The following is a 27,622-nucleotide window of genomic DNA, read 5'->3' on the forward strand; positions in this document are numbered from 1 at the left end:
CGTAAGAAAAAGAAGAAACTTACACCGAGTGAGTGGAACTATTTTACGGGCAGATCTATCTTCCTCCTGAAGTAAAGTTTGAACATGGCTCCTTCTTTTATATGTATGTAAGGATGCTTTCTCCCTGTGACAAGTCCTCCTACCTTTTGTCTTTGCATATATCTTTTAAAAACAAAGGCTTCAGAGTTTTGCAAGCTCACAAAAATCTCTTCTGTTACAAATCTTAAAGGAATTTTAAACCTATTTTTGGGTTCAATTCTTCTCCCATCCTCCTTATGTCAAGGTGACTTCAAGAGTGAGGTCTGTGTAGGTAATTAATTTTTGCAATAGAGAAAAAGTTGATTGGCATTTTGGTCCCCAAATGTCCAGATGGCATTTTTGACTGAAAAATCAACAAAGGCACTGATAGGTATTTTAGGATGAAAGGAAAAGGAAGCCATGTCTGCCCTGGTTGATGCCCCCTTTGAAGGGGAGCCTGCATTTATTATTTTTATAGGAAAGGAAGTAAGTTTGTTGGGCCGCCATCCTTCCCCATGTTTGTCATCCTCATAACAACTTCAAAATAAGTCCTATATTCATTTGACAGATGAATACATTTTGGTTCAGGAGATTAAGTGATTTACAAGCTAAGAGAGGATTAGAATTTGGGTTTGTCTTTCTGTAAAGTCCGGGCTTTTGTGTCTGTCTTCTCTCTTATTTTCTGTCAGAGAATAAATATGATTAACTGGGCAACTCACTTCATTGTACGGTTTGCAGGGATTCACAGACCAACCATTTAAAGCTCCCTCTTCCTCTAGGAAAACTAGAGAGGATGGAGTTAAACAGATAAAAATAGCACAGTCATTTTAGAAATCTAGATTTAAAACAGGAATAGATGCACAAGGGAAGATGATGTTTGATTATGATACATAATGGATTCCTGAAACGCTTAAATGTAATTAAAGATATAAAAAGGATAGAGGGAAACGTACAACCATTATGAATGTACAGCACTGTGTGAGTTGATTTTTTGAGACATAGCGCTAGCTGCAGCCTCTTGTCCGTTAAAAAGAAAAAAGAAAAAAAGAAAAATCAAAAGAGAGAAGGCAGCTCAGGAGGACAAAGACAACGTAAACGTGGAGCTGGGTGCACGCGGTGTTGGTGGGGAAAGGGAAGGAGTGAGGGAAGTAAATATAGTGGAGGGAGCCTTAAAGGAGACCCCCTGAATGACAGAAACACTCTCTGGGGTGCTAGGTAAGTTTCACGACTTTATTGGCAATCTAATACAAATGAATACAAGTCAATGGCAGTCTATATCCTGGAGATTTAGTGTGTTCAATTCTATTTTGCAGGGAGTCAGGAGTCCAGAATGTATGTTTGGCAGTACCTTCAAGAAAGCAACGTTTCTCTTGATGCACCCGCTCTGATAATTTGCGCATCTGACTACACAAATGCGCCTGCAACTGATAGGAGGGTCCAGTTATGCTGGATTAAAGATTCCAACGTAGTAGAGAGCCTGGAACCTTCCCAGAGTTTCTCCCGCTTTCAGAAGTCACAAATTCAGATTGACAAGAGCATTTCTAAAAACTAGAGTCTTGGCGTTTGTCTAGCTTCAGATAAATGATGGTGGTGGTCATTACTGTGAGAGTTTGAAAGTCACATCTCTTGCTCCAGAACGCACTTCATGAAAGGACACTGGACTATTATATACGGTAAGGAAAAAAAAAAAATCTTAAAGGTATACTCCTTTTCTTTCGAGAAAAAAAAAATTGCCATTTTTAATCTTAAAAACTCTGCTGGAATTCCAAAGCAGTGACCAGGTCTTTTATGTGTCTGTCAGTGAGAGCAAATAAGCATAAAAGGAAATTATACGTGCATTACAACTGTAGCGTGAGAGCAGGGTTTCTTAATTTCAGCACTGCCGACACTTGTGTCTGGACACTTCTCTGTGGAGGGCCTCCCTGTGCATTGCAGGATGGTAAGCAGCACCCCGACCTCCACCCGCTAGATGCCGTAGCGGCCCCCCTCCAGATGATACACCCAAAACGCCCCAGACGTTGTTGACTGGCCCATCGTGGGCAACCCTGCCCCAGGTGAGAACGAACCCCTGTTTTGGAGAGATGACATTGTTTCTTTTGATTCTGCTCTTAGGGAGACTTGTTTTCCTTTTCTCACATTTCTCATCATCCGAAAGCTTCCTACTCTCACTTCCCAGAAAACGTAAATTCCCTGAGAACAGGAAGCTTGTCCAACTTGCTTAGCATACTCAGAGCTTATCAGCTTTAGTAAATACTTTTTGAATAAATGGATAGAAACAAAATCAAAATAAATCTGCTCATGCTTTATCTGGGTGGATAAAACATGTGATTTCATTAACAATATGTTTAAATCTATGCAAGTTATTCAGCTTTGTATCAGATGGAATTTTATGGATTAATTTTACAAATAATAGAAATCTTTCACTTTTACCCAGTGTCCTGTCTCCTAATTGGGTTAGAAACTCATCTAATGACCATTGTATGCAAGAGATGTAAGTAAGAAACATAACAGATGTGGTGATTGCTTTGCAATTTATAATCTGGGGGAAACTACAGAATCGAGGCATACTGTCGATTGAAAGGGAAAAAGCAATGCCCACATTTAAACTGTCGTTTGGCTCTGCTTACTTTTCAGTGGGATGTTCTGGGGATTGAAATGACGTGTTCTAACACACGGGAAGACATCCGTGGTGAAGGAGCTCACAGCCTGCAAGAGGAAATGGAGGAATGAGGGCAGCTGCGGGACACGCTACCCAGGAAGGCCAGAGGGTCGAGGGTGGGGGCAAAATGAGGGCGCGACGGTTATTCAATCCAGTCACCGAGGGTGTAGGGACGGGAGTGCTAACCTCAGTCGGAAGCTACTCGTTGCAAAGCTCAGAGGCCAGGAGCAGAATTCCCAACAGTATCTGAACTGTAACGTGTTTATCCGTGAGACTGTGGAATAAGGGCTGGCAGGTTTGGAAACAGCAGGCAGCTATTGCTGGGGGCTCCCAGCAGCAGACAAGCTCCCCATTGCTGGAGAGCAGGGCTGGGGCAGGAACTCAGCCTTCCTGCGTGCCAGGGCTCCAACCTGCATGCAGACACGGGGGCTCAGAGTCCGGCTGCCTCAGAGGGCCGTGAGGGGCTCTCACCTAAGTGTGTTCTAAGACTCTCGGGTGTCTAGTTTGGGGGGTGCGTGCTTATTTTCTCTGAAGATTTCATCCAGTTGTAGTAGAGCCATGAAGTGAGGAACGTCTTGGGCTGCAGTGGCCAGTAGGCACGTTGCAGCCCTTGCAGGCTGGGCCGTCTCCCTTCCAGCTTATTGTGGGCTCAGAGACACACGCACTGTCCGTTGCCTTTGGGGGCCCAAGGGTAACTTGGTCCCGTTGTTCTGGAACGAGGAAGAATGGAAAGAGAAAGGGATGGAGGGAGAAAAGAATATAATGGGAGAACAGAATATAAACATAAAAATCTTAGATCGTTCATGGATTTTATGCTGAAGTTAAAAGTACAGATTACCCAGTTGCAAATCCAAAGTATGTGCAAAGTCACTTCCTGTCATTGTTTTATGGATTCCACAAGGTTCTGAGTGTAAACAGCCCTCCCCGGAATTTTTCAGACAGAATTCCCCAGAACAGCAGCATGCTTCATCTGCATGGTGCCAATACTCCAGCTCCTGGAGCGGACAAGACGTGATGAGCTCTGACGGAATGCCATTTAATAAGAATTATTTCCAGTCGCAATGTGATGGCAGCTTTCTACAAATGTAAGTTATTATGTTTTCTTTGACGATACATGTATTCAGCTGCACTTCGGGGAGAGCAACGCTTCCCAAAATATCCCCTCAAGACAGAACTTCCTGCCGCCGTATTTCATGGCTGAACAACCCAAGTGGGAGTTTCCTCTTGCTGTATCTATTCAATTCTTACCCTTTCATTTCTCCTCCTTTAAAACCCTCTTCCTTCTCCCATGGCTCTCCTGAAACGGCTCTCTGGGGTCACTTGTGACTCTCCACTCCTCCTGGACTTCTTGATCTCCGCCTGGCCTCTGAGGATTCAGCTGCCTCTCTGTTCCCTCCTCGTTCGGACCACATGAGCCTGAGCGACTTTCCTGCTGCCTCTCTTATGGTAAAGCTGACATTGTTGAACTCCCCGGATCCTTGAACCCTGGCTCTCTGCCTGTGCCCCAGCAGCGGCGGGCTTCTCCCTACAGCTCCACCGGCCGTTAACAGAACTACCAGACTCCTTGCCCTCCCGGTCTCCCTCTGTCCACTCTTGGTTCCTCCCGAGGGCACTTCACTTGAATACACCCCTTGCACGTGAACCTGGTTCTGGGAGAAGGTGACACGCCCTGTCTCCTTATCCTTCATCTCTGCCCCTCCTGTTGCATCTTTGGGTCTGGTCCTCTCCTGGTGAGTGTGTCCCCCCCCACTCCTTCAGAAATCTCACCCCTCCCACAGTTCTATCCATGGCAACACAGCCTAAATAGAGTCCTCAAATCTAACCTTTCTCCCCGAGCTCCCAACTGGGTTATTTTCAGCCGGATGCCAACAGTACCCACTTTGCATTTGTACAAAAGCAAATCTACGCCACCCAGACCCCCGTTTCCCAAGGACGCATGGTCGTCGTTGGTTATCCTGTCCTTCCTCTTTTCCTCTGCTCTGGCCCAGAGCAGCCTTCTGTGCGGTGCTGAGGTTGGAGTGGGATTTGGCCGGTTCAGTTCTGATTTGCATCTACCTTAGGCTCGAACTTAGAGACTCCAGGCCCCAAGGGTAGGGTGAAGGCGCCACTGAAACCCAAACCCAAATGAGGGGTCATAGCCCATCGTCTCTTGAGCCAAAGCAGCTTGAAAGCTCCAACACTCACCTGATTTCTCTGGTGTTTGGCTCTTCCCCAAAATGACTAGTCCGGCAATGCCATAGGGTCTTTTTTTTTTTTTTTTTTTTTTTTTTTTTAGTTTTTAGAAAAAAGTTTTATTTTATAATGGAGTATACTTGATTTACAATGTTTTGTTAATTTCAGGTGTACAGCAAAGTGATTTAGTTATACATATACATGTATCAATTCTTCTTCAGAATTTTTTCCCATATATAGATTATTACAGAGTATTGAGTGGAGTTCCCTGTGCTATACAGTAGGTCCTTGTTGACTATTTTATATATAATAGTGTGTATTTGTTAATCCCAAACTGCTAATTTACCCCTCCCCACCTCTTCCCCTTTGGTAACCATAAGTTTGTTTTCTAAGTCTGTGAGTCTGTTTCTGTTTTGTAAATAAGTTCATTTGTGTCATTTTTCTTAGATTCCACATGTAAGTGATATCATGAGATACTTGTCTTTCTCTGCCTGGCTTACTTCACTTAGTATGATAATCTCAAGGTCCATCCATGTTCCTGCAAATGGCGTTATTTCATTCTTTTTCATGGCTGGGTAGTAGTCCATTGTGCATATACACCACATCTTCTTTATCCATCCCTCTGTGGATGGATCCACAGGGTCATTGCAGCTCTTGGATGCTCCTAAGAAGCCTTTAGAAGGACATTCAGCGATATCTGTTCTCCACCATTACTTTAATTCAGACCCTCAAATCCTCTCACGGAATTATAATCATCTCTGCAACTGGTTCCTTAAGTCTTGTTTCATTCCCACTCGGTGATTTCAGACTTACCTTCCTGAAATGTCACTGTGATGCCTTCCTCCTTCCACACTCAGGAATCATCAGTGTCTTTCCACCATTCAGGGAGTCCTCACACGGTCCTCAGGCCGGCCAGGCCAGCACAAGCTTATTTCCAGGACATGCCCTAGTCTTATCTCCCGCGGTTCACCATGCTGCATTTAGAAGACGCTTCAGATAAACAAATTACACATTAGCCTGGGCTCTGCTTCCAGATTATCTTTGTACAACCTGTTCCTTCTTCCCAGAGAGGTCCTCTTGCGTCTTCTTCTCCTGTACGTCTTCACCAGCCAGGCTAGCCCACAAAACACACACACACACACACACCCATGCAGGAAAGTTCTCGCTGCTTTCTCTTCTCAAAACTTGTTATCTTCTACATGCCAACTGGTATTCCAGAGTTCTTTGTAATATAGCTATCACCTCCTTGAATACTGGAGCTGTGTACCACCATTTGGGTACCCCTTCTCACCCTACTACACGTGGCACAGTGCATATTACACATGGAGTGACCCATCCTTAATTTGAAGCTACCCTTTTTTTTTAAAACTATTCTACCACATATGAGTTAATCTATGTATGCCTTTTTAACAATGAGGAAAATGTCAATGCAGGTGAGTGTCACTCTTACCAGGGTTAATTAGGCATTAACCCCATTAACAGCCAAGCAAACCAGGTGCTTAAAAATCCTGAGGAGGGGTATAAGAGAAAAAAAAAAGAAGCCTAAATAGAAGTGGACTTTTAGAATAGACCTTGGGAAAGGAGAGACTGAGAGAAAGCAAATCCAGGTCTTATAACTGTCTTCCTGTGTCTGTTAGGAGGGAGAACGCTCAGATCCAAATAAGGGGGACCGAGGGAATTCCCTGGCAGTCCAGTGCTTAGGACTCTGCGCTTTCATTGCCGAGGGTGCAGGTTCAATCCCTGGTCAGGGAACTAAAATCCCACAAGCCAAGTGGCCAAAAAAAAAAAAAAAAACCACAAATAAGGAGAACTGAGCATGTGTGTGTCAGCAGAAAATTAGCATGGGCAGAGCTAAGGCTATCAGACAAATTGGAATTGCAGGCTGAGTCGGTTAAAAGCAGTTTGCACTTGGTTGTTTGTCCATTTTAAGCATTCACAGATTTCTTCTGGGACAGTAGTAGGAACCAGCAAACAAAGCGTAATAACCGCAAGGCTTAAACTCAGAAAGACCAAGAACACCTGGCTCAAGGAAAAGACAGGAAAATTATGTCCCTCCTTTACCATAAAGGATGCAACTTCTAAGCATTAACTTGAAGCCCAAGGAAGAACAGATCTCATGAACAAGAGATGGAAAATGGCAATCAGTGACAGAATTCCCCTTATTTCTATGTTAATACCGTTAACATGCCCTGCAGGCAGTAAGCTGGCTTGTTTTATTTTAATGAAAGACTGTAACCATCTGAGAGGTCAGTGATTTACTTGTTACCTTGGTTCCTCAAACTGTTCTTCCATACGGTCTTAAATTTTGCATCCAAAAAGTGTTCCACAGGCTTATATGCTGTACTTGGGGATGCCCTGTGACCTCGGCATGGAATCAATGTATAGTGAATGAATGAATACTGGAATGTTCTATGAACATCTCCGTTTGCATTTCTTCCTCTTCAGATCCTACCTACACTTGGAATAAGATTTAAATTAGCAGAGAGCCTGGATTTATTATCTTCTTGGGCATGGCACTGCTTTCCAATTCTGTTCATAATTTTCTGTGAGTAGTTAATTTTGCAGGAACCCTAAACAAATATCAAATTGTTAGGCTGATTATGTGTATAATGTTGATTGATTAGTACTTAAACACATGTTGACAGAGCCTATTTGTAAAAATATGGCATACACACCTCGCCTTCCTTCTGAAGGGTAGAGATGTTTTAGTGTTATGTAGAATGCATAGCACACTGGCTGTGAGATGAGCCAGCTCCAGGAGAAATGTCTGTTTACACAGAAATTTAACATTCTTATCAAAAGGTCGTCTTCAGATTTTAGGCACCTTTTGGGAAACTGGCAAATTCCCTTTGTCATGTAAAAAAGTATTCTTTATGATCTCATTTTAGAAATATATCTAAAATTAGAAATATTAATTCAAATATCACATCATGCTTATGATTTTTGGTTATATATACACAGTCTGAATCAATGTAGAAACTGTCCTCCAGTTGGATACCCTTTGGGTACAAAGAAATCCAATACGGTGGAATTTCACAAATCAGATTAATCATGTACGAGCACAATATTTGGCTCAAATATTTTGAGGACCAGGGGGTGTTAGTAATTAAGAGAACAGGAGACATATGCTAAAGCTCACACAAAAGAACTCATGTGATGATCGGCATAAAGTCTGTGTCTCCAAATTGTAGGATGTCTTATGTATTCGAGGATGAATTAGCCTTGAAGAATCTTCTCACCTCCCAAGCACCCCGACCCCATTCCAACTCTAGAATCCGCCTTTGGAAAAACCGGAGCCAGCAGAGCAAGTTCCAAACATAGCTGCCAAAGCTGGACACATGAAAAATCATGGTCTTTGTGACATCTTTCGCGCAAAGAAGAGAACCAGAAGGAGGTGGGCCTCCCGTGTGTGGATTTGGCAGGAGGAGCTGGGAGGGAGTGAGTTAGCCTCTCCCTGAAGGCAGGGTCAGCTTCTGAGAGAAAAGGAACGAATGAGAGTCTGAACCCAGGGCCACGCCAAACGCCCTCTACGTGGGGACCACGTTGGAGAAGAGTTCTCCGAGACACAGATGTGACAGATGTGAAAGAAGAAGGAGTAAGCAAGAGGTAGTGCGAGTCTGTCCCCGGCAGGCATCCCTTTTAAACCACGGAGCGGAGGTTTTGTTCTCGATGGAAATAGGAAAAGGAATAACAGGAATAATGGAATAAAGGAGCAATGCCCCGCCTCCCCCACCAGGACCAAGAAGCAAGGAAACACATTACTAAGGAATTCCAAAAGAACACATGGCTTACCGCGTGAGTTTCTGAATATGGACAAAATGGATCCTTAACATGATAAAACAAACCCAATAGAAGATTAATATGTTCTCTCTATTAAAACAAGGTGCACGTTCCATTTACTTTGGTCTACATGATCACCAAAATTTGAAAAGATTGATACTATTCGTTGTTAGTAAAGGTGGGGAGAAAAATGTTCTCAGAAGCTGTTTAGAGAGTGTGTCTTCCTACCACCTTCTTTGAAGGGGAATTTGCCTAGAACTTTTCAGAGTTTCAATTGTGTATTCCCTTCGAGTCAGCACTTCTTCCCATAGTGGTTTCTCCTATGGAAGTATTGGCAGCATGCAGTGATAGATGCATGAAGACCGAAGAGACTCTAAGGGACCACGAGTAGGAGATGATCGTGTCAGTGTTTGGGTACTCAGATAAGAGCAACTTAAAACTAACAACTTAATTCAAAAGAATTATTTCTTCAACAACAACAAAAACAAGCCAATCAAAAAATGGGCAGAAGACCTAAATAGACATTTCTCCAGAGAAGACATACAGATGGCCAAGAGGCACATGAAAAGATGCTGAACATCGCTAATTATTGGAGAAATGCAAATCAGAACAAACTACGGCAAGGTTATCACCTCACACCAGTCACAACGGCCATTTATCAAAAAGTCTACAGGTAACAAATGCTGGAGAGGGTGTGGAGAAAAGGGAACCCTCCTGCACTGTTGGTGGGAATGTAAGTTGGTGCAGCCACTATGGAGAACAGGATGGAGGTTCCTCAAAAAAACTTAAAATAGAACTACCATATAATCCAGCAATCTCACTCCTGGACATATATCCAGACAAAACTCTAATTCAAAAAGATAAATGCACCCCTATGTTCATAGCAGCCCTGTTCACAATAGCCAGGACATGGAAGCAACCTAAATGTCCATCAATGGATAAAGAAGATGTGGTACACATATGCAATGGAATATTACTCAGCCATAAAAAAGAATGAATTAATGCCATTTGCATCCACATGGATGGACCTATGGATTATCATAGTAAACGAAGTAAGTCAGAAAGAAACAAATACCATATGATGTCACTTATATGTGGAATCCAAAATATGACACAAATGAACTTATCTACAACACAGAAACAGAGAACAGACTTGTGGTTGTTAAGGGGGAGGGGGGGAGGGAAGGACTGGGAGTTTGGGGTTAGCAGATGCAAGCAAGCCAGTATATATAGAATGGACAAACAACAACAAGATCCTACTGTATAGAACAGGGAACTATATTCAGTATCCTGTAATAAACCATAATGGAAAAGAATATGAAAAAGAACGTATATGTATATAACTGAATCACTAGGCTGTACAGCAAAAATTAACACGTTGTAAATTAAGTATACTTAAGTAAAAAAACTTAAAAAAAGATTTCTTTGAAATGGTACTGAACGGGGAAAAAAATTAAAGTTGCAGGAGAATATACATTCTATAGAAAGTATGAACCAAATTATTTTTGTGCTTAAAAAAATAAAGATGTACTTTTGTGTCCATATTTCTACACTCAAAGAAACAATCATATGCCTAACAGATAATAATGAATATTCCTAATATATGGATATTGGGGATGATTTGAAGACTTTTTGTTTGTTTTTTAATGTACATACACTTTTTTTCCAATGTGCCTATACCATTCTGAATGAAAACACCAGGCATATTTTCAAGTAAGGTTTTCTGTCAGATGTGAAGATTCTAAAAACCCTCAGAATCCATTTTGTAGAAGGCAGCTATCCACTGCAAAACTTGTAGCTTGAGAGCCTCAAAGTTTTTCCTGTATATATTTTTTTCTTTTACTAAGTCTTCTGACTTTTGTGTGAAGGAAGTAAACTCACCTGAAACTAACACGTCGCATGTTGTCAGGCTCGGAAGCTTCTCTAGCTTCAAAATAACCCTGAGGGGGGAAATACTTCAGCCCACGTGATAACAGTTTGGAAATGCTTTGCATGTAGAAGGGGGATGTAAAAATAAGTGACATTTTCCTCTGCAAAATTTTAGGACTACAATACTTTTGTGAGTATTGTTGCAGATTATCTGGTGTTATAAGAGGTAAAAAGATATGGCAAATGTACAGAACGTGAACAGAACTTTAAATAGTATTCATCAAGAGTATGAAGATACATCGTTTATAAAAACACCACCACAGTCAAAAGACATTAGCCAGTACAAAACTAAGGGTACTACAGGTGTCAATACCTATGTGTAGTAATTCAGTACCTTGCATTATTCTATAGCCATCGATTCTGCTTTGTATAATTCTGTATTCATCGATTTTCTACATTTTCATAAGCCATAAATAAAAATTTGTTTCCCTTTTTCATGACTGTTCTCCCAAAAACAACCTTCTACTGATGGTCGTAGATTATTCAGGAAGAACAAGAAAGATAATGGGAACTAAAATAAGTAGGTAAGGAGTATTCTTCTCTATCCTAAACATTCCATCTGTCTAACTATATTTATGGTATGTAAAACACCTGTTTCTATTTCCAAGGGACCAATCTGGTTCTAAAGTCGCAGCTGGTGATAGTCTGTGAGGGTGTTCAGATACTATTTCTCGAGCTAGGCAGATGGCAATCAAAAGCAACTTCATAATTTATTTTTTACCACCGTCCAAGAATTTGGACAGACTCCTGGGGACAGAACTGGCAGTACTTCAGCTTAAACAGTGCAGGACATGTGTTCCGTACGTATGCATCAGGGATAACCATAAGCATGTACTAGTCTAAGGGACCAAACACCGAGAATGATAATCTCATCATAATAATGGTCAATAATCACAGAAGTCAATACCCAGGACTAAACTGTAGACGGGCACGAACAGTAATTTCGAAGAGCAGCAGTGACCTAAACTTTCCGACGTAACTGGGCTTGACTAGGTCCCCCTCAGAACAAGCAATGGCAAAGAAGGCTCACTCCAGTCTGTATAATGAAGGTGAAGTGGTACTAAGTTAAGGTTTTACTGAATTGTACTAGAAAGCTGAGATGTCCAGATCAAGTGACAGCTTGGGATAAAAGCTGGGGTTACCAGAAAATAAAACGGACCAACCACTGGGAGCAGTGATTTGGACAGTTCCTTATATAAAGGACAGTAGTGACCTATAAAGCAGGACCTCTCTTGCTGAGTAATCAACTCAGGTAGACTCACCGTGGAAGATGCAAACAATCCTCATGACCTAGACCAGGAATAAACTGGTTGATAAATCTTTCGACTATGGGCAGCTAGAATGCTCCTCATCTTTAGGGTGTGTAGCATTATTGAAACACTGGACACGTGTACAGTTGGTAAAATTGATGAAACCAAGAAAGACAACCCTAAAAATGAGTAAGAGGGAATAAGAATATAAAAGTAAAGAAACACCCTTAAATTTATTAGCACTTTTGACCTGATTAGCCTAAGTGAACCAATCCACTTTTCACAAGTTTAATATTATGTGTGTATTGTGTCTGCCTCATACAGCACTTAAAGCATTTAAGAAAATCAGATACAGCAGACTGTGGTTTGAATTAAATAGAGAAAAATTCATTAGGTGTGCAATCGATGTTTAAATGCCAATAGAAATCTAATTTGTTTAATTAATAAGCTTTTGCTTTATTGATTATATAAATAAAATATGGATATTTAGAAGAATGCTATACAGGTAAATTAGGTATCAAAGTAAAAACAGTGGTCTATCAAAATTAAAAAGGACGGATGCATCAATATCTCACATTGTTTATAGCTAGTAGAAATGGATAAGATTAAAACTAAACTCTGGAAATACATGTTGGTAAAGGACAGATAAAACTAAGGAAACAATGTCCTCTGGAATATGGTCAGTAAGATCCTGTAAATGCAGAGGATTTCATCACTAATTGAAAATATGTGATCTAAAAATATTTAAATTAGGTAACATGACACAAACCAAGATTACTCCATGAAAGTATTTGTTGGTTATTAATAGAATTAATTGGTAAGAGATGTTCACTGTCGAAAGGAAAGTAGGTGGTATAATTCAGCATTTGAAAGAATAAGATGAAAAAACGAAAAGGCAAAGGACAATAACTAAAAGACTATATATGCTTAAACCTACATCTGGATGGGAAGTGGGTGCGACTTGAAAAAGAAAAACATAACTGAGGGTTTCAGAGCCATGGTGGGGATAAAGGTAAGTTTAAGCTGTGTCAGAGACCGCCACATTGAGGCATATTCAATAGGCAGTTGGATAAATGGGGCTAGGGGTCATATAATGGCAAGTCTGGACCAGAGCTAGAGCTTGGGTGTCGTCAACTGATCGCATCTGTAGATCCACTAACCTACTGAGAGTGAGTGGGAAAGGCTAAGGGCTCGCAAGATGATCTGAGATGCCCCAACGTTAAGAGGTTGTGTTGAAGGAAAAAAAAAGCTAACACAGGAAGCTAAGAACATCATCTAGGGACACAGGAGGAAAACCATGGGAGAGCATGCATGTTTGGGGAGAGCACACATGTTTGGGGAGAGCATGCATGTTTGGGGAGAGAGCATGTGGAATACTGCCAGGACATCAAGCAAGAGCAGCAATGAAAACGCCCCTGGGTTTGTCTCCTTACACCTTTCCACTTGGCAGGAGTAGTTTTGATGGAGGGACGGTGCACACTCCAGAATAGGATGGAAGAGGGTTTATGGAAAGTAAGCAATGGAGGTGGGACGAGTCTGGCTCTGAATGGGAGTAGAGAGAAATGGTGGTGCCCCAAAGGGGAGTGGGGCCCTGGAGAACTTTTTTTCACTTGTCGTGTGAGAGATACTGAAGCCTGGTGGTGATGGAAAGTATGAAAGAGAAGGGGAGAGATTGATGATGCAGGAGAGAGTAGGTGAATGATAGAAAGAGCTCCCTGAAAGGGTAAGAGGTGTGGGGCAACAAACTAAATGCACAAATTTTGGTTTCTGAGGCGGGGAGAGACATTCTCTCCATTTTAGTAAGAGGGAAGGAAAGGAAAATAGGAGTGAGTACAGGAAGATTTAATAGACTGACTATGAGAAGGGGATGGAATTCCCATCAGATGCATTTTATTTCCTCCATGGTGTGGAAGGTGAGGATACAGGCTGATTCTGAGAAGGACTGGGGGAAGCATGATATCTAAGCAGATGAGGAAGGGAACAAAACTGTTATCACAGTGGAGTAGCGGAAGAGTGAATTCACTAGGAAACATTTTGAAACATTAAAACTAATTTAAGGGCTTCCCTGGTGGCACAGTAGTTAAGAACCCGCCTGCCATTGCAGCGGACACACGTTCGAGCCCTGGTCCAGGAAGATCCCACATGCGGCATAACAACTAAGCCCGTGAGCCACAACTACTGAGCCTGCACTCTAGAGCCCATGAGCCACAACTACTGAGCCCATGTGGCACAACTACTGAAGCCAGCAAGCCTAGAGCCCGTGCTCCGCAACAAGAGAAGCCACTGCAATGAGAAGCCCGTGCACCGCGACAAAGAGTAGCCCCCGCTCACGGCAACTAGAGACAGCCCGCGCACAGCAACGAAGACTCAACACAGCCATAAATAAATAAATAAATAAATAAATAAATAAACAAACAGAATTTAAAATCAGAAAAATCAGTTTAAAATTTAAATTCAGTTTAAAATCAGAAAACTGATTTTTGCAAAATTTGGGTACAATAAAAATATAACACATAAACTATTTTGTAAAGTCTTAAACTTTAAATTATTAAGTAAACTGCTAAAGTGATTCTACCATTGGTGGTAGAAAGAGGAATAATGTCATTACTAATCAATCATTAAAATAAGTTACTGCAGAAACATCCTATCACCTATTAATACTTTTTCCTCAAATGGTAATGGAATTTGGATATTCATTTTCTATTAATGTCAAAGGTAAAGCAGTTTTCTCTAATGAGTTTAGAAACTGGCTCACCAACACTACAGTTCTATGTACAGTATGTTTTATGGACTTTTCACATCAGAAAGAATACATCCTGCGGTTGTGGTATTTCCATGTTTCTCTCCCAGACCCACACCTCATTTCTCCCAATCCATTATTCCATCCAAACATATCCAGGGCAGCTCTGGCACCAGAGTGCTTTCTTAGCATCCTAGGATCCTTCACACCATGACTTTCCACTCTCCTATCTCCAGTTTCCCACCATCAGAGTCCTTATTCTGTTTGCACGTGTTGGCTCTTTAACTGTGGTACAAAGCAATTTATTGGTTTCACAAATAGTCAAAATAAATGATCTCAGCTAGTCCGGCAGACTCACTTTTTTTTCTTATTTTATTTTTTACATAGCTGTTCTACACTTAGATGCTTTGTCTTTTGTTCTGAAATGAAAGGCAACACCCTGTTCACTCTCTCTTCTACCCAACCAATCTGTTCTAGTCCACGTCTCCCTGCCTGAGATCTTGATTCTCTAAAGGAGCTCCTTCTCAGTCTTGCACCAATGCCTTCGACTCAGCCTGTTCCAACTTTCACCAGAAACTTGCTCAATAAATGGACACTCTTGGTGTTCTCTTCCTTTCCTCCATCCACAGGCTCTTCCTCATGTGCTGACAAAGATGCCAGACACTTCTTTCCCAATTTCCCTACTGACCCCGACCAAAAATAATATCTATCCACACATCTAACTTTCAAGTTTACTCTCCTCTCTCCATCTCTTTAATAACAAACACATTGGAAAAATCGGTCTATAAAATATAGCAACACTGTATAACCTGCCATTTACGACCCTCCCAGAACAATTTCTTATTCCTATCACTGTGGAATGCACCATCTAAGAAGCATTTCTCAAGACTCAATGAATCTCTTGGGAATGTAGTTAAAATGCAGACTCTGTTTGTGAGGTTGGGGATGAACCTTGAGATTCTACATTTCTAACAAGTTGCTAAGCAACGCCCCAGGACCGCAATTTGAAATGCAGGAGCCTAAAGCATCATTACTCAAAGACGTATTGGGTTTTTTCCCACAAGCTGTCATTTCAAAATGAAGACTAGAACTTTGTTTTCATATTTTCATCTCTTTTCACTCTTCAACTCATTGCTATTATTTTCCAGAGCCTATCCCTCCAACAAAACAGGCTCTCACTGCTAGTCTGTCTCTATGATGTCATATCTGGTGGCTTTCCCATCTGTATTTTAAATGACCTTCTCTGTTGAATTCAACACAGTTGACTACTCATATGATGAAAATGTACAACTCTGGCTTCCCTGGAGGAAGAGATTCTTTTAATAGCATACTGAGCAAACATCAATTTTATTCTTTATAAAAAGCCAGTAATAAAAATATTTCAGTATTTACCTCTTTCCATAGTGTTTGATCCTCATGCCAAAAAGGTGAACATGGCCTCAAAGCCTGAAGTGTCAGAATATCCAGCCCCAAGCCCACAGGACATCAGAGATGGCATGTGACCCAATCACACACAATCAGAATTGCCTCTTGGAATTTTCTATTAAGTCTATTAAAAACAATATTCTCCTTATGCCCTGTGGCCACTAATATGGTAAAATACAAGTTTTGCTCAGAGAGCAGCCACTTTACTCACCTTCTGGGGAGAACCAGTACTAAAGATAGTGAATACCTGGTGACTTCATCTGGGCAGTTGTGTGTTCCAGATAGAGCCTGGTCTGTGTGCCAAATGTTCCAGTGATTCCTCCTCCTTTCTTTTAACCCTCTTTGGCTGAAGGTCATTTGAACCGGGGTTCCCTCATGTGCAACAAAAAGTTTTGATAATTAATTGTCCTAAAAATGATCTCTTTATTTGGCTTTCCTTAAATAAGAAACATCTCTAATGCTTCCTTAGGAAAACAGACAAAAGACACTAAGAAATTACGTACCCTTTTTTGCTAATTGTTTGGATTTGTTTGTTTGTTTTTGTTTTGGCTGTGCCACTCGGCTTTTGGGATCTTAGTTCCCTGACCAGGGAATCAAATCACGGCCCATGGCAGTGGAAGTGTCAAGTCCTAACCACTTGACTGCCAGGGAATTTCCTAGATTTGTTTTTGTAGGTCTTTTTTCTTCCTTTCTTCTTTTGTCCTCTTTGATCAAAACTTGTGAGCAAAAGCAGTTCTAAGAGGGAAGTTTATAGCAATACAAGGTTACCTCAGGAAACAAGCAAAATCTCAAACAACCTAACCCTACACCTAAAGCAACTAGAGAAAGAAGAACAAACAAAACCCAAAGTTAGCAGAAGGAAAGAAATCATAAGATCAGAGCAAAAATAAATGAAATAGAGACTAAGAAAACAATAGAAAAAAATCAATGAAAGTAAAGGCTGGTTCTTTGAAAAGATAAACAAAATTGATAAACCTTTAGCCAGACTCATCAGGAAAAAAAGGGAGAGGGCCCAAATCAATAAAATTAGGGAGTGAAAAAGGAGAAGTTACAACCGACACCACAGAAATACAAAGGACCATAAGAAACTACTACAAGCAACTGTATGCCAATAAAATGGACAACCTAGAAGCAATGGACAAATTCTGAGAAAGGTACAATCTTCCAAGAAAAACCAGGAAGAAATAAAAAATATGAACAGACCAATTACAAGTACTGAAACTGAATCTGTGATTTAAATACTCCCAGCAAACAAAAGTCCAGGACCAGATGGCTTCACAGGAGAATTCTATCAAACATTTATAGAAAAGTTAACACCCATCCTTCTCAAACTCTTCCAAAAAATTGCAGAGGAAAGAATACTTCCAAACTCATTCTATGAGGCCACCATCACCCTGATACCAAAACCAGATAAAGATATCACAAAGAAAAAACTTACAGGCCAGCATCACTTATGAACACAGAGGCAAAAATCCTCAACAAAATACTAGCAAACTGAATCCAACAGTACATTAAAAGGATTTTACACCATGATGAAGTGGGATTTATCCCAGGGATGCAAGGATTTTTCAATATTTGCAAATCAGTGTGATACACCACATTAACAAATTGAAAAATAAAAGCCATATGATCCTCTCAATAGAAGCAGAAAAAGCTATTGATAAAATTCAACATGCATTTATGATAAAAATTCTCCAGAAAGTTGGCATAGAGGGAAACTACCTCAACATAATAAAAGCCATATATGACAAACCCACAGCTAACATCATACTCAACAGTAAAAAGCTGAAAGCATTTCCTCTAAGATCAGGAACAAGACAAGGTTGTCCACTCTTGCCACTTTTATTCAACATAGTTTTAGAAGTCCTAGCCATGGCAATCAGAGAAGAAAAAGAAATAAAAGGAATCCAATTTGGAAAAGAAGTAAAACTGTCACTGTTTGCAGATGACACGATACTATACAAGGAAAATCCTAAAGACACTACCAGAAAACTACTAGAGCTCATCAATGAATTTGGTAAAGTTGCAGGATACAAAATTCATACACAAAAATCTATTGCATTGCTATACACTAACAACGAAAAATCAGAAAGAGAAATTAAGGAAACATTCCTATTTACCATTGCATCAGAAAGAAAATACCTAGGAATAAACTTACCAAGGAGGCAAAAGACCTGTACTCTGAAAACTATGTGACGCTGATGAAAGAAACCGAAGATGACACAGATGGAAAGATATACCATGTTCTTGGATTGGAAAATTCAAATTGTCAAAATGAATATACTACCCAAGGCAATCTACAGATTCAATGCAATGCCTATCAAATTACCAATGGCATTTTCCACAGAACTAGAACAAAAAATTTTAATATTTGTGTGGAAATACAAAAGACCCCAAAGAGCCAAAGCAATCTTGAGAAAGAAGAACAGAGCTGGCGGAATCAGGCTCCCTGACTTCAGACTATACTACAAAGCTACAGTCATCAAAGCAGTGTGGTACTGGCACAAAAACTGACATATAGATCAATGGAACAGGATAGAAAGCCCAGAAATAAACCCACATACCTATGGTCAATTAATCTACAACAGAGTAGGCAAAAATATACAGTGGAGAAAAGACAGTCTCTTCAATACATGGTGCTGGACAGCTATATGTAAAAGAATGAAATCAGAACATTCTCTAATACCATACACAAAAAGTAAACTTAAAATGAATTAAAGACATAAATGTAAGACCATATACTGTAAAACTCCTAGAGGAAAAAATTGGCAGAACACTCTTTGACATAAATTGCAGCAATATCTTTTTGGGTCCATCACCTAGAGTAAAAATAAACAAAAGGGACCTAATTAAACTTAAAAGCTTTTGCACAGCAAACCATAAACAAAACACAAAAGCCACCTACAGAATGGGAAAAAATATTTGCAAATGATGCAACCAACAAGGGATTAATTTCCAAAATATACAAACAGCGCATATAACTCAATATCAGAAAAAGAAACAACCCAATCAAAAAATTGACAGAAGACCTAAATAGACATTTCTCCTAAAAAGACATACAGATGGCCAGTAGGCACGTGAAAAGATGTTCAACATCGCTATTTATTAGAAAAATGCAAATCAAAACTACAATGAGGTATCACCTCATACCAGTCAGAATGGCCATTATCAAAAAGTCTACAAATAACAAATGCTGGAGAGGGTGTAGAGAAAAAGGAACCCTCCTACACTGGTGGTGGGAATGTAAAAAGTGGTACAGCCACTATGGAGAACGGTTATGAAGTTTCCTTAAAAAACTAAAAATAGAGCTACCATATGATCCTGCAATCTTACTCCTGGGCATATATCCAGAGAAAACCATAATTCAAAAAGATACATGCACCCCATGTTCTTTGCAGCACTATTTACAATAGCCAAGACATGGAAACAACCTAAATGTCCATCGACAGATGAATGGATAAAGAAGATGTAGTAATATATGTACAATGGAATCTTACACAACCATAAAAAAGAATAAAATAATGCCATTTGCAGCAACATGGATGGACCTAGAGATTATTATACTAAGTGAAGTAAGCCAGACATAGACAAGTATCACATGATTATCGCTTATATGTGGAATCTAAAAAGAAAAAAATGATACAAATGAACTTCCATACAAAACAGAAATAGACCCACAGACATAGAAAACAAACTTATGGTTACCAAAGGGGAAGAGGGAGGGAGGGATAAATCAGGAGGTTGGGATTAACAGATACACACTACTATATATAAAATAGATAAACAACAAGGACCTACTGTATATCATAGGGAACTATATTCAATATTTTGTAATAACCTATAAGACAAAAGAATCTGAAAAAATAGATGCATACATATATATGTATAACTGAATCACTTTGCTGTACACCTGAAACAAACACAACATTGTAAAGCAACTATATGTTAATAAAAAATATAAAGAAAAAGAAAAAAAATCACTTATCCTTTCTTGGCTGTCATTGAGCATTTCTGCCAGATGAGTGTTACCATCTATTTGTCACATTTTGAAAATAAAAATATTGATCATGTGACCGAAGTCTGTAAAATGTGTAGCTTAATAAGACTATACACCACACAGGGTGTAATCTTCCTGTCTCAGAAGATTTTATGTCATTATTACATAAGTAGGTAAATATGTAGAGTTTTCATATATGTCTTGCACGTATTTAAGAGGTTATGCATCTTTTTTGCTACAGTGAATTCACTGTTCCACTTTTTAAATTCTGCTGGTATAAAAGTACTATTAATTTTTGTATACTATTATAGCAATTTTAATGAATTCTTTAACTTTTTGTAATACTTTTTCAGTTGATTATCTTGGATTTCTAGGCGCAGAATCATTCACTGATTACTGAACTATTGAGCATCTGTGGTGTGTTACCTCATGTGCATAATGCTGGACACAACTTACAAGTGATACTGGTTTTGCTATTTTCTTCCACATTTCCTTAGCCTTTATTTATTTATCTTTGCTTCCGTATTTCCTAGAGCTTCCAAAACCAGAGGCACAGTAGCAGAGATGCCAGGCATACTTGTCTTATTCCTGATTTAATGGAATGTCTTTCACACTTTATTACTAGGCATAGGCTTGCCATTTGCCTGTGAATAATATTTTTGAATGATTTTTTATTGAAACCTCTTTTTATTCTTAATTGTCACTATTTTATTAATCTAGCATGCATATTGCAAGTTATCAAATTAATGCCTCAGACCAAAAAAATTTTTTCTTTTTGGCAATTTGCATAGTGACTTAATTTAGAATTTTATTGCTGAACTATCAAAATCCAATTGTTGAATGATGGACAGGCAAGACATCACAACCAAGTTGGCAAAGAAGGAGAGCTTACATATATTAGATAGATAGATACACAGATACAGAGACACAGAAATAAATATACTTAGATGTAAATGTTGGTATGTCCATGCATGCGTACATATACATCCAAATTCCCTATCACTATTCACTGAGAGGACCTGGGAGCTGCATCACACCAATAAGACTGTTATTTGGCTGATAAGTTTTGTTTATACGTACCATAAATATAAATACCATTTTCTACTATAAGGAATTACAACCTTTGGAGAAATAGCTGATTCCAGAGCTGGGGCAGAGAAGGGACAAGATAAGCCTGGAGAGTATTGTTCCAGAAAGCAAGGAATTCCTCAAAGAGTGATGAGGATCTGTCAAATAGCTGAAACATAGAAACAACCTAAATGTCCATCGACAGATGAATGTATAAAGAAGATGTGGTACATATGTATTGGGTTGGCCAAAAAGTTCATTTGGGTTTTTCCATAACATCTTACGGAAAAACCCAAACAAACTTTTTGGCCAACCCAATACAGTGGAATACTATGCAGCCATTAAAAAATGAAATAATGCCATTTGCAGCAACTTAGATAGACCAAGAAATGATCATACTAAGTAAGTCAGACAGAGAAAGACAAATACCGCATAATATCACTCATATGTGGAATCCAAAATATTGGCACAAATGAACTTATCTATGAAATAGAAACAGACTCATAGCCATAGACAACAGACTTGTGGTTGCCAAGGAGGATGGGGGAAGGGAGAGGGATGGACTGGGAGTTTGGGGTTGGTAGATGCAGACTACTACATTTAGAATGGATAAAAAACAAGGTGTTGGGGCTTCCCTGGTGGCGCAGTGGTTAAGAATCTGCCTGCCAATGCAGGGCACATGAGTTTGAGCCCTGGTCCGGGAGGATCCCACATGCTGTGGAGCAACTAAGCCCGTGTGCCACAACTACTGAAGCACACGTGCCTGGAGCCCATGCTCTGCAACAAGAGAAGCCACTGCAATAAGAAACCCGCAACCAAGAGTAGCCCCCGCTCACTGCAACTAGAGAAAGCCCGCGCACATCAACAAAGACCCAATGCAGGCAAAAATAAATAAATAAAATAAATTTTAAAAAAACAAGGTGTTACTATATAGCACAGGGAACTATACTCAATACACTCAATATCCTGTGATAAGCCATAATGGAAAATAATAAAATAATATAAAAAACTATATATATATATATATATATATATATATATATATATCACTGAGTCACTTTGCTGTACAGCAGAGATTGGCCCAACATTGTAAACTATATTTCAATGAAAAAGAAGAGAAGGACAGAGGAATCAGCCAAAATAGGCTCCCATTGACCAAACTGAGGAAAATTTGAGCATAAAAATGCATGATGATCATAGATTATAATCCATTAAATAGAAGAGGAAACCACAAGTCCATACACATCTAAACAAATGGAAATCTTAGTAAAGAACATGATATTTACGTGATTTTAAAATACTTCCCCACAAGGTAGTTAATGTAAAAGGGAATAGGGTAAGTTCATTGGGAAGAAGCTTGGCAGATATCACTTTTAACCAAGGTTAAGCCACTTCTCATCTGGTAAGATGCAATGAGAAGGTAGCATCACCTACCTCAATGAGAAGGAAATCACCTGTGATTTTCCTGCCAATCATGAGAACACAGCAGATGAACTCCAAAGGAGGGAAGTCCTATAAAGTAAGTGTAGTGGGTTGAATAGTATATGCCTCTGATATTCATGTCCACCCAGCATCTCAGAATGTGACGTTATTTGGAACTAGGTCTTTGCAGATATAATTCATTAAGAATATCAAGATGAGATCATCCTAAATTTAGGGAGAGTCCTAAGTCCAGTGACTGATGTCCTTATGGGAATATAAGAGGACAGAGACACACAGGGAAGAAGCTCCTGTGAAGACACAGGTAGATATTAAAGTGATACTGCCACAAGCCAAGAAATGCCCAGGATTGCCAGCAACGACAAGAAGTTAGGGGAGAGGCCCTGGAGCAGCTTTTTCCTCAAAGCCTCCAGAAGGAACCAACCTTGCCAACACCTTGATTTTTGGACTTCTGGTCTACTGAACTGTGAAAGAATAATTTTGTGCTGTTCTAAGCTACCCAGATTGTGGTACTTGTTACAGCAGCCCTAGGAAACTAATATAATAACAGACTCATAATTTTCCAAACTCCCTGGTCCATGAAGTCAAAAAACAAAAAAGACTATAACATGGTCTAGACTGAAGGAAACTGAAGAGATGTGAAGACCAAGTGGAACCTATGATTCTTACCTGAGTTCTTTTGTCATAAAAGACATTCTTGGGACAACTGGTGAAACATGAATCAACTCTGAGGACACACATCAATATTAATTCCCTGATTTTATTATATTGTGCATGTGTAGGAGAATGTCGTTGTTTATAGGAAGTATAAGGGAAAGTGCTTGGCAGTTGGTGGGATAGCAGGTGGGGGAACTGACTCACAGGTGATTGGGGATAACTTGCTACTCAATAGCCAATATTTATGATTCTTTAAAGTTGCTATTGTTTAAAAATGTCCACCTGTCTAGTAACCGGGGAAATGTAAGTTGAAGCAAAAATAGGATTAGAAAAAATTGGTAAGTCTGAGGAAACCGAGTATCGATAAAAATAAGGAGTGGTAGGACTTCTTGCTCAGTGCTATGTGTGTGAAAGAGGTGTGTCTGCCTTAGAGAGGAGTTGGCAGTATGTACTCAAGTTCAAGCTATGTGTAACCTGTGATGACTCAGCAGTCCCACCTATGCATAGGTACCCTTGAGTTTTACACACATTGTACAAGGAAACATGTCTGAGGAGGGTCGTACCAACATTATTTGTGAGGCTTGGAAACTTGAAATGACTGAAATGTCCATCGACAGAAACATGGATAAAGAAATTGTGATATGTTGATACAATAGTTGAAAGGATTGAGCCTGACGTACAGTTATAGCAGGGATCCATCTTGACGATAAAAAGTCAAGTGAGAAAAATGAGTTAAAAAGGAAACAACCCAATCCAAAAAAGGGCAGAAGACCTAAATAGACATTTCTCCAAAGAAGATATACAGGTTGCCAACAAACACATGAAAGAATGCTCAACATCATTAATCATTAGAGAAATGCAAATCAAAACTACAATGAGATATCCTGTCACACCAGTCAGAATGGCCATCATCAAAAAATCTACAAACAATAAATGCTGGAGAGGGTGTGGAGAAAAGGGAACCCTCTTGCACTGTTGGTGGGAATGTAAATTGATACAGCCGCTATGGAGAACAGTATGGAGGTTCCTTAAAAAACTAAAAATAGAACTACCATATGACCCAGCAATCCCACTACTGGGCATATACCCTGAGAAAACCATAATTCAAAAAGAGTCATGTACCAAAATGTTCATTGCAGCTCTATTTACAATAGCCAGGACATGGAAGCAACCTAAGTGTCCATGGGCAGATGAATGGATAAAGAAGATGTGGCACATATATACAATGGAATATTACTCAGGCATAAAAAGGAACGAAATTGAGTTATTTGTAGTGAGGTGGATGGATCTAGAGTCTGTCATACAGAGTGAAGTAAGTCAGAAAGAGAAAAACAAATACCATATGCTAACACATATATATGGAATCTAAGAAAAAAAAAAAAGGTCATGAAGAACTTAGGGGCAAGACGGGAATAAAGACACAGCCCTACTAGAGAATGGACCTGAGGACATGGGGAGAGGGAAGGGTAAGCTGGGACAAAGTGAGAGAGTGGCATGGACATATATACACTACCAAATGTAAAATAGATAGCTAGTGGGAAGCAGCCGCATAGCACAGGGAGATCAGCTCTGTGCTTTGTGTCCACCTAGAGGGGTGGGATAGGGAGGGTGGGAAGGAGGGAGACGCAAGAGGGAAGAGATATGGGAACATATGTATAGGCATAACTAATTCACTTTGTTATAAAGCAGAAACTAACACACCATTGTAAAGCAATTATACTCCAATAAAGATGTTTTAAAAAAAAAAGATACGCACTGAATAATGAGATTATATAAATGTTAAAAGGCACACAGAAATACTTTATTTTCTTATATCTGTATGTGTGTTTGTGTATGCATATGGATACGTGTTTATTACAGGCCAGTTTCAGTACAATTGTTACCTTTGGGAAACGGGAGAGGGGGAATAAAAGAAGAGGAGCTTTCGATTTAAAATGTAATATTTTTGTGTGTTTTTTAAATGTCGAAGCAAATGTGCTAACTGCCAAGAGTTAAATTAAGGTATGAAATATGAGGTTGTCCCTTTTAAGGCTGTCTGAATTTTTCTTTTTCCAGTATGGAAAAATACTGTACAAGTAAATAGACTGTTTTCAAAAGGAAAGTTCATTCTGATAAAATAAAGCAAAAAAAAAAAAAAAAAAAGGGTGGGGTCGTGCCGTAAAAGGAGAATGTATGCACATGGATGCCTGTCTCTCTGATACAGCATTCAGAACGTTTCTGACCACCCACACACAACAACGTGAAAAAGAAAGTGCGTTATTATTATTATTGATTTCGCATTATCTGTGCCCAAACCCTATCAAGCTAACCCAAGAGGAAAAGCATCCAAAGAAGGTCCATCACCAACAGTACCACCCCACCCACAGACACAACCAAACTCCTGCAAGGCGGCATCTCTAACAACGTCTACACAGTGGCACCTGTGTGTGGTTGGGCAGGTGTTATGTACAACAAAAACATGGAAGATCGGCAGTACGATGACAAAAATACAGTAACTTCCCAGCAGATGGCAAGAAAACAACCTTGAGGAAATGGAGCCATGTTTTGAACTCCTAGGAAGATGCCAGTGGAATAACTGGTGACACTTTATCTGAGGCCACTCCTGTTATTCTATAGCACACTATTCTATTTGTTTTTGTGATTTAATACCATATGCCTTTCTTAAACCTTGTTTATTTGCACAGCTGCTTGTTACTATCTTCTACTGTCTTACCCTTTGAACAGATACTCCATGAAGTCAGGGACCTATTCCGTTTGTTCACTTTCACATCTCAACCATCTAGCACAGATGCTGGCACCCACTAAATTCTCAATCAATACTGATGGCATAGACCCAAAAGCAACAGGTGAAACATCTTCTATCCGGTCCTTCTAATGCATGTAAACATCTTGCAGATCACTGGTATTTTGAAATGTATATTAAAACTACACTGGTGCCATAACAATACTTAAATGACACTGTAAAAATAATATGGATGTCAATGAATGAATTATTGCCTCTGAGCAAATGGGATAGATCAGTGTAATACCTGAATTACAGAAAGATATTTAAGCAAAGTATTTTACCATATTGCATATGGAGTTGATTCTAACTCCATATGCATTCATTTTTAATAGCAAGTTGATTATATTTTACTGACAAGGAGAGTACAGGCATTGTAAAACATAAATTATATTGTTGGTGTATAAAATAACAAATGACAATGAAATCAACTGTACTCTTTCATACAAAAATTGTATGAGCTTGTAATACTAAATCGTTCAAGACAGAATCTAGCCAACTGATTATATAATCACTGTTCAAAGCTGACCATGACCTATATAAGATATCAACTATTTACATATTTAAAGCTAAAGTCACTATTTGAAAACCCACAATGTGGCTGAAAAAATTACTTTTTGAGTTATATTATTAATTGAGTAAAGACTTCCATTATGGGATTACTATCACCATTTCAGTAGATATTTATAGATGAAATAAACTAAGGAATTTTTATTTATAGCCCTCTTACAGCAGGTAGTAAATTAACATATTAATAGAAAACTGCTGTGGTTTTGGAGTAGAAATTATTTCCATGCAATGTTCTACAGCCATAAAGTTAGATAAAATATATTTAAGAACTTAGGCTGAGAGGAGAAATGAATATTTCAAACATAGTACTGATTATTTATTCTACCATGCCATATTTGAAGGGTGATTTTTTTTTTTTAATAAAGGCATTTTAAACACAAATTGAGAACTTCAGTGACTCTGATATTCTAAAATTTGGTTAGAACAGTGTTTTCAGACTCTAGCTCCTGACTCGTTAGCAGCTGTGAAATCATTTAAATGTCATGACAATATTTTTTAAGAAAATGTGATAAAAATATCAAAAAGAATTACATATAATGAGAGTATTATCTTATGAAATTATTTTTAATTTTTTAATTTATGTATACATATGTGTATGTAAAATATATGCATATAGGTATTGGATCACCATATAAAATAGGTCACATTCAAGAAAGGTAGGAAATTTACAGACTTCCCTGGTGGTGCAGTGGTTAAGAATCCGCCTGCCAATGCAGGGGACATGGGTTCGAGCCCTGGTCCGGAAAGATCCCACATACTGCGGAGCAACTAAGCCCGTGTGCCACAACTACTGAGCCTGCGCTCTAGAGCCCGCGAGCCACAACTACTGAGCCCACGTGCCACAACTACTGAAGCCCATGCGCCTAGAGCCCGTGCTCTGCAACAAGAGAAGCCACCGCAATGAGAAGCCCGCACACCGCAACGAAGACTAGCCCCCGCTCGCTGCAACTAGAGAAAGCCCCATGCAGCGACAGAGACCCAACGCAGCCTAAATTACTTAATTTTAAAAAAACTCATTTAAAAAAAAAAAGAGAGAGAGGTTGGAAATCTCTGAAGAGAATGGTGTACCAAGCATCACAATATATAGGTGGTTATAACGGGCAATCAAACAACCTTACTGTGTTTGGAAACACAT

General features: G+C 39.4%; 2 protein-coding genes across 14 annotated transcripts in view; one reads left to right on the forward strand and one right to left on the reverse strand.

The window, feature by feature from the left end:
• STS (steroid sulfatase) overlaps positions 1-2,454 on the forward strand; it is a 624,067-nt gene extending 621,613 nt beyond the window's left edge. Inside the window, exon 15 of the transcript XR_014239261.1 lies at positions 1,332-2,454. The gene's annotated coding sequence lies outside the window, so the exon portion shown is untranslated. The remainder of the gene's footprint in view (positions 1-1,331) is intronic.
• Positions 1-27,622, reverse strand: part of PNPLA4 (patatin like domain 4, phospholipase and triacylglycerol lipase) — a 151,176-nt gene that overhangs the window by 44,921 nt on the left and 78,633 nt on the right. For 2 of the 13 annotated variants that reach the window (XR_014239270.1, XR_014239271.1), the window contains exons 6-7: positions 5,663-5,839; positions 2,536-3,387 (exon numbers count right to left, since the gene is read on the reverse strand). The exons of 8 other annotated variants lie outside the window; for them this stretch is intronic. Coding sequence is in view for 2 of the 5 variants with exons in the window: in XM_082375876.1 (XP_082232002.1) it covers positions 3,316-3,387 (72 nt within the window). In the remaining 3 variants the exon portion in view is untranslated. Of the gene's footprint in view, positions 1-2,535; positions 3,388-3,892; positions 5,840-27,622 lie in introns of those variants that run through there. 3 more of the 13 variants (XR_014239269.1, XM_082375876.1, XM_082375872.1) reach the window with 2 other exon arrangements.

This window comes from Balaenoptera borealis (assembly GCF_965194805.1).
Source record: "Balaenoptera borealis genome assembly, chromosome: X".
In the NCBI taxonomy this organism is placed as follows: Eukaryota; Metazoa; Chordata; class Mammalia; order Artiodactyla; family Balaenopteridae; genus Balaenoptera; species Balaenoptera borealis.